Genomic DNA, 7966 nt, shown 5'->3' with positions numbered 1-7966 from the left:
AATCCGATCGATTTCACATTTGCCATAGTACGTCTAGGCCGCTATTGATTTACAACAAGATTACTACGGGAAGAAACTCGATACTGCCGCGACTTGAGGCGATATTTATGGAGGCTCCGTTTCAGTGGAGACCAAGTGAATGATCCGGCGGGAGACGGTACTCTCGGATCCGCAAGAGACGGAATTTCTTCTCCGTGAGGCACCGCGAGGAGATCGCGTATGATTCTGGCAGAGCTCGAGTCCATTTGGTGGAGAGAGGAACTCCTCCAAGTCTCGCTGAGCTCGACTGTCCATTTCGGGCAATTCTCTCCGAAGCTCACCTGTTCCAAACGTGGAGTTCACTTCTTGAGGAGTCATGGACGGGGAGAACTATACTCTGGAAGCGTAACGTTAAGTGTCCCGTAATCCTGATGTCAGCGTCACTATTCCGAAACTTCAACTGATCTCCAGTACGTTCAGAGGATGACAGTTTCTGCTCACCAATCCACACAACTGTCAAATCCGAATTCCACTCTTCCCAACTGTTTCACTACACTGAACGTCACTCCAACACCAGATACCTGTGGAGCGCTCTTTTTTCCCAAACGAGTCAGCCGGTGTGCGAGTTCGCGTGAGTGTTTGTGCGTTCGCATGAATACGGCGGAGGAGCGGACGCCCCTAACGTGTCTTCTCCCTCATCCGCTTTGGAACACTACTATATTTGAGAGTCCTTCGCCTCCTTCTCTCGTGGGACGTAAACAATTGCGGCGAATGAAAGCATTTTGAGAAAGAGTTCTGTAACTCTCGTCACAGCGCACGCGCGGGGCGCCAATTTTCGAAAGCGGGGGCATCGTAGTCCGACGCGCCTGTTCGCGGATGGAGTCCCGATTGTGGAGATGAGTCAAAATTCCGGCTGATGTTCGCTACACTGAAGAGTTTCGACTCTAGAGTGGAGACGCAGCCTTGACCAGGGCGCAGCTTCAGGCAAAATACTCTAGATTCCGCTGTTTTAGTGGTTGTGTGAAAATGCTCACGTAGAACGGGACACCCATCAGAGGGTTCGATTCAGTGGGTTCCTGAATGTTCCTACGATCTTGAGTTGCTCGTGAACTCGATCGCTTTTCTACGAAACTTATGGAATGGAGAGCCATTAACAGTACAATATATAATTTATTCCCTACGAATCGCAATATATATTTTGGGAGAGCCAGAGAGATTCGAGGTCGTTGCACTCGACGTCGCGAGTATTCGCCTCGTAGCTGCCAGCGTTGTTGTCTCCTCTGAGATGTTGGAGTGCACTCTCCCCGTGACAACATACACGCAATTTCATTTGGCACAGTTCTTGTAGTCGTTGTTGCTGCTTCCGATGTACCTCGCGTCTCGTGTCCCGAGAAACTCTGAATCGGAAAGCGAATCTGCGCCACGAGACAGCGAGAAACTTTAAAAAGTGCAAAACACTAGAGCTATACTATTGAGCATTTTTCACCGCGACCGCGTCCTCCCACATGGCCAATATCCGCGTCAGTCGCTGGAAACGCAGAGGCGCTCGGGAATCCCTCTCCGCGAAATATCATCGCGGACCTTTTGGTCAAGCCGGTCAACAAACTCAGTCAGTCGTTTCTCGCGCCTTTCGCCTCATCTGCCATCGCCTACGATTCGCCGAACATTTCAGTGCAGAGCTCGGAGTTCTTTGCCGTCAAGGGATAGCTCTTGCCTTCGATTCTGGAGCTGCGACGTCGCAGCGTTCTCACCAAATGTTGTTTGCCGTCAATAGCCTCGTATTTTCGCACGTGATGCCTCATGGTGAGGCCTGGGTTTCTCATCTGAATGCACATCTTGTACGGCTTCTCGTAGAACTCGAAGTCTGTGATGAAATCCAGGAAGGATTCCGCGCCCACGTTCACCTCAACGCGTGCCGCGGCCACATCAGAGAGGAGTCTCGCCGATCCCTGCACGAGCACCGCGCCTGCGGAGTGCACGATTGAATGGGAATTCCTGCGGAAATAGACATCACATTGAAATTCCGTCGCTAACTAGGGAAGGAGCCGCGCTCCTCATTGGAACGCTATACTTCTCGAACCGTTTCGGCTGAAACCGCCGATTGGATCGACATATCATCCACAGAAGGACTCCGGAATGAGCTCGCTGAGAGCTTTCCGCTTTCACTATGAGGTCGGCGAAATCACCTGTTCCACAGAGAAACCTGGACGCTGCCGCCGAGATCAGTAGAAACACAGCCTTTGAGTTGCAGCTGCACGATCAGACCGTTGAGTAGCGGAACTAGTTGCATGTGATCCATAAGGAGAAAGTTTCCCTGGAGAGCGGGTGTGTGATCTGATGCGGTGCCCGCGAACACGTGGCTCATCAGCTCACCGTTCCCCCGGAAGAACACATAAGGTCTCAGCTCGGTCCCGAGAATGCTCAGAACCATTCCCGCGGTGGCATCCTCTTCGTCGTCAACCTGAGAAATGTACGAATTTCCTGGATCTTATTTTGTTCATGACTTGACTCCTCAGCGATCTCTTAGAAGAGTCCAGGGTTTCGGTTTAGGCATTCCCAGCTCCGTCGAAGTTCGATGCAGACAGAACGAAATCGAGATTGCGGTGGTTTCCCTTGAACGACGAGGGAAATTCCGGGAAGCAAGCAGTTGCACGACCGGCAGACTCCGACTGATTAGCTGGGAGTATAATCAGTCGACTCAGGGACCAGCTCGGGAGATATACGCTGACAGCGAACCGTGAGAATGACTGACTGTGAGATATATATTATAGCAAGAAGGGAATAGGAAATTGCCAACGGACCTCATTACCGCTCGTGTCCCCGCCGGCGATCCCCGCCAGTCCAGCGGCGAAGATATTAACCGAAATCAGGGGCATGTCTTCAGTAGGCGAAGTTTGCACATTGATGTCGAAGTGAGTTTGTTTCAGCAGACCTCCAGGAATTAATTCCATGTTGAGCCCGTAGGTCACGTTGAGATCACGAGATCCTGGCAATGGGAATTTCGAAGGAGATTTCAGCGGCGCTCGGAGGTCATCAAGCGTCGGGAAGCGCCAAGTTGCCCTCAGAGAGCGTGGAGCTTATCTATGATTCCTCTCGAAACGAAATAGGTAGAAGGAATCACATAAACCCTTCGGAGAACTCGCGATCGGAGCAGCCGACGCGGCAATCATCCGATCGATCGATACCGAAATGTGTGATTCGAGAAGAGAATAGAGATCCCTTCTTCCGTTGTACGAAATGAGTGAGGCGAATTCAAAAGCTGCGCAATTAACTCACTCGCTAAGAGCCTCGTGAACGTGGAGGATAGGCCGCCGTGTGCCAGAGAATCGTAATTTGAAACGCTGTGATTGCTCAGAACCTTCCCGGCTTCACGCGACCGGCCCAATTCAATCAGCTCGACGAATTTGCTCGCGACGAAGGTTTGCAATTCGGGGCAGCCCAGACTCCGAATCGCACCAACAAGACGCTCGATTCGAGCTTTGTCTCCGCTCTGGAAAATCATTTCAGCTGCCAGTGCTCTCGCTGTCGATTCTTGTTTGGCTCGAGTCTGGAAACAGGAACGACATTACATCGGGAATCCACTTGTCCCGGACGAACGCGCGACATAGTGTGACCAATTTCCCACCTCGTACCGCTTCGTCGAGACAGAGACGAGAACCCACCTGGAAGTATACTCGCTCCAGACTGTTGAAAACATCCGGAGTGAAGTACAGAGAGCCTATTTCTTGCAAGGCCCGGAGGAGCGCTGGCGCGGTGAGTTTCGTGCTGCTTTTGAGATGAGTCAAGAGAACCGGAATGCTGGATGCTTGCGCCGCGTTTTTCAGCGCGCGTAGGAATACGAGTTTGCAATCATCGCTCGTGCATTGTCCCAGGCGAACCTCCAACCACTTGCGGGCTTCGTTAGCCTCCTTCATCTGAGCGTGGTTTCCGAGGGCGTGACGCAAAACCGAACCGAGAGACGCGATCAACGTTGCATAAGATTTCTGGTTTTTGAGATCTTTTTTCGCGATTTTGTGGAGCTCAGCAACGAACTCCGGTCCGGGGTGCGAAGCCATCGCTAGAGAGAGGAGGAACCGCTCGCTAAGGGTGGTGTCTTCGTTCTCCAGGCTGAGTATCCGTAGTGTTCCTCTGATAGCGGCCAAAGTCTGCGAAGCTCCAGCGATATCCAAGAGCTGAGGTCTGGATGGTGGGGAAAAATCGAATGAGAGGAATATGAAGAGTTTTCGGCCCCTTCGTTCTCGCTTCATTCGATGGGTCGCTCCGAAGATAGAAATCCAAGGTCGCTTACAGGATTCTCGCGTTTTTCGGATCCTTTAGCGATTCTGCCACATCGTTCTCCGAGGCTATGCGGAAACTTTCCAATAAGGTGACAAAAGCCATGGGGCTCTTCAATGACGCTAATTTATCGGTGGTCAGCTGGTCCCTGAATAACGAGATGCGGTCTTTAAGGGATCCTTTGAACTTCTTAGCGTGGTTGACTTCCGAGGGTCGGGCGATGATCGTGTCCTGCTTGTAGTTGGACAGAGACGACTCCAGAGCGCGGATCGCTTCGAGTTCATCGCCCCCGGCCCGGATGGAGATCGCAGCTCGGGACGAAGAGCTATCGCCAAGTTTGAGGCTATGCTGAGCCGTAACTTCGATAGACGCCTCCGGCCAGGCGTTGACCGACATTCGAACCGACTCCGATGCCTTCGCGCTTTGAACGGCGGAAGCGTCATGTGTCAGCTGATAATTTGTTTGAGAACTGGTCTTGACATTGACTGAGCGCACCTGGAAGGGCATATTGGTCGTGAGACGTTCGGAACCCCTGATGATCAGACTACCGTGAGCGTTTCTCGAAACGAGATCCGAGGGACCTCAGTGTTTCACTATGGCGAGGAGGTATCTGATCAATTAAAAAAATGGGACTGACCGGGTTCGGATGCTCGTACTGCTCGAGATCCGGATGATCGCAATCTTCTTTGATCTTCTTGACATGTGAGCCGTCAGCTTTCAGTGTCACTTTGCATTTCCCGCTTACATCGACCTGAGAATGTTTAATTTGCGACGACGTCTGGTACTGGAACATGCTGGCGATCCCTACGGAGAATCTGTCGATCAGTTCCAGAAGACCCTTTCCCATTCCGAAATTCCCCATGGTCTATGAGTCTCGTTCGGTACGTCGGAAAGCTCCCCGAATGAACATATCTTTCGCCGAACCTTTCTTGATGTTCAAGTATGTTGGGTCGTCGTTGCTGGCCACCCAAACGCGGACAATCTCATCGTCTTTGAAGAGCGCATACATCGGCCGGTGGGTTGCACCGTCCAGATCGGACGCATGTTGTTTGCGCTCCGTGCTGGACCTTCAAAAATCGGTGCAACGACATGAGTCGAGTGATTTAGACAGTCATCATAATAATATTTATTCTTCGCCAACCGAGCTCATAGAGTCAATGGGTAGGGAAAAAATAATTCTTGGGCTGCTTCTGATAGAATCATGGGATCTCACTTTTTCTCAGCCGGCGCAACCACCAAGTGTGCCTCTTCGAAGTCGATTTCGAGTATCCGATTCGAAACAGCTTGTGGATCTCTCCATAATGGTGTCAATTTCACCCTGCCCTCCAGGCCGTATCCAACTTGTCGTCCTGTCTTCTGGTTCACGTGATCGGAGCCGTCGTTCAGGAAGACGTCCGTTTTCAGGAAGTAAACATAAGTTTGTCCGACCTCGTACTGTCGGCTCACAGCTGTGAATCGAGTAAGTCATTCGAGTCCTTGATGTGAGCACATCCAAAAACTTCCCCTCAGCAGACGAGCGCGACAAAATTATTCTAGCGATCGAGACCATAAAATTCAGGCCTGATCTCTGCTGCGCTAAATTGTTTTCCGATGCCGTCGCTGTCACCCTTTTCTCCGATCGCCCTTCGTCCCGACTTCGGAAACTCTCGTCGTTACAAAGTGACGGAACTCTTCGAATCAGCATATTATTCTCTCGAGCCGGCTCGATATCGATGAGCGCGCTCGGAGGACTAGGAAACATTCCGCGAAAATGAGTTAGTCTGTCTATGTCTCCACTACAGGGAGAGCAAGAAAGTAACCAGGTACTATCATATCGATTCGTTCGCCCTGAGAGCCCACAACACCACGCGAGATAAAGCCCATGCGGACGTTCGACGTGTTCCGCCGCGGAATCTGACACCGCTGCTGTGGGCATGGCCGATGCCCTAATCTAATGAGTCGAATTTCAATATATATGCGCGTCAAAATCTGTCGGGAGTTGAAGCAGAGCTTGCTTGGCCGCCCAGCGTTGATATAGAATTCGAAAAGAGCCGGCTTTCGGAAAATGTCGGATAAGGAAAATCTATGGGTATTCGGGTAAGCGATAGAAGAGGGAAGTGAAACTCCTCGAATCGACGGCATATTACGGCGGCGCCGCCCGCAGCCGCATACCACTCGAATATTGACTTTCATTCACGTTTTTCGATAGCACGAAAACGTCCGAAAAAAGCTCGCGTCATGGATTGGAGGTCTCCTGAGTGCGCAATTCGATCGCACGCATATTTGTCCCTACTTTTCCATCGGCTGGATCCGAATCTTCGATATGAGAATTCTCGTAAATCCTCAGGCATTCCCGCCTTGGGCTCTCGGATCGTATTGAGAATTCTTCCACAAGCGTGAGCATTGGAGCCGATGCTACTCGTAAAAGATACAGAGGAGCAAGATCGAACGTATTCCGTCGTGATAGTGGTTGAGAGCCTCCGCTCGCGTGCTAAAGTCAGTCAGAAAGAAAGTTCACTCACATATATTGAGCAGCAAACACAGCACCGTGAATATCCGAGATCCCATGATCGAGTCCTCGGCGTTTCTCAGGGAGACGACTTCATACGACTGAAATAAATTAAGAAGAAAACCCTTATCGGAAGGTCAGCAAAGCGGCTCAGAATAAATCGAAAACAGGTTCCAGAGGACATCGAGATCGGCACCGGTGTGATTCGCTTCTCTGCGCCGAGTACTCTGTATGAGGAAAGTCTGCGATCACACGCAGATTTCCAAGCGAAGGGGACGAATATTGCGGAATTTGCCATGCGATTGGGGCTTAGATCTGGCCCTTCGGTAACTCTACATATATTGTCTACCACATGTCTTATTAGATGCGCTATACTTCGAACTTTCCTAGCATTCTCGCATTCATTGTCAGGTGGCTTTCGAGTCTGCGAATCGACGGCTAACAGAGCGGCATCCGAAACGGGAGAGCTGAATAAAAACCGCATGTTTTACCTTCAAACAGCGCCCTGACTGCTGACGTACGACGGTGGAAGAGAAACACGCGCAAATCAGATGACGAGGAAAGGTTTCGCTCACGACGTCAAGAGGGTCCGATCGGAAGAGAGCTAGCGGGTTAAAACGTTGGGATGGAAGAATCGATACTCGACCGGCGGTCTCCGGGCAAAGAAATCACATGACACCGACGAATAAAGCTCTCAGCTGACATAGGCGATTCTTCTGCCGGCGTTCAACTAACCTCAGAGACCGTGGCTGTGTGGAAAGTTTCGGATGCCGGGAGCTCAGATAAACTCGCAACCTGAGACCTTGCTCCGTCCGAGGACTCCGAGCGAGAACGGGTCTTCTGGCGCTAAGTGACTAGGTGAGTCGTAACTCTGCTCGAAGAGCGACCGATCGAACGGACACGATCAACCGGATTGCGTCACCGGCTGAGAGAACCCAGCCCGGCTGCCGACAGGGGGAGCTGCCGACGTCGCTTGAAGACGTCGTCGACCGAGCAAACGAACGGACGGACCGATGGACCGACTTGCTGACGACTGAACGGCTTGGTTGCTGGCTGCCGCTCTTACATACACCACAACCATCGGTAGATATACACAGCGAGAGACGCGGAGCGTTCCCCGATAGAGATGCCATGGGAGACTGATGTGTGTTCTCTGGCTGACGTGGAGCAACGGTAAATCGTGAGAGAAGATCGCGCGACTCATCTCTGCGCGGTCATGGGATC

General features: G+C 51.5%; 1 protein-coding gene across 1 annotated transcript; it reads right to left on the bottom strand.

Moving 5' to 3' along the window:
- Positions 1-1129: 1129 nt before the first annotated feature.
- On the bottom strand, positions 1130-7665 carry Mtp (microsomal triacylglycerol transfer protein). Its single transcript, XM_029112322.1, has 11 exons — positions 7478-7665; positions 6756-6843; positions 5468-5702; positions 5179-5321; positions 4892-5058; positions 4268-4749; positions 3642-4158; positions 3256-3526; positions 2777-2965; positions 2166-2460; positions 1130-1974 (listed from the first exon to the last, which is right to left on the bottom strand). The coding sequence occupies exons 2-11, from the start codon at positions 6799-6801 to the stop codon at positions 1629-1631; spliced, it is 2691 nt and encodes an 896-aa protein (XP_028968155.1). The 5' UTR covers positions 6802-6843; positions 7478-7665; the 3' UTR covers positions 1130-1628.
- Positions 7666-7966: the final 301 nt, after the last annotated feature.

The sequence above is a fragment of the Galendromus occidentalis genome, unplaced genomic scaffold (genome assembly GCF_000255335.2).
Source record: "Galendromus occidentalis unplaced genomic scaffold, Mocc_1.1 scf7180000077495, whole genome shotgun sequence".
In the NCBI taxonomy this organism is placed as follows: Eukaryota; Metazoa; Arthropoda; class Arachnida; order Mesostigmata; family Phytoseiidae; genus Galendromus; species Galendromus occidentalis.
Note: the sequence above shows the minus strand (reverse complement) of the source record. Positions and strands in the feature narration are given on the sequence as shown.

Bases quoted from the DNA above. Each gene is read 5' to 3' on its own strand.
- Mtp (XM_029112322.1), bottom strand. From the start codon at position 6,801: ATGGGATCTCGGATATTCACGGTGCTGTGTTTGCTGCTCAATATAT. The intron at 3,527-3,641 runs GTGGGTTCTCGT...TCCTGTTTCCAG, and splicing joins TGGAGCGAGTATACTTCCAG to ACTCGAGCCAAACAAGAATC. The intron at 2,966-3,255 runs GTGAGTTAATTG...TCCCATTGCCAG, and splicing joins GTTCACGAGGCTCTTAGCGA to GATCTCGTGATCTCAACGTG.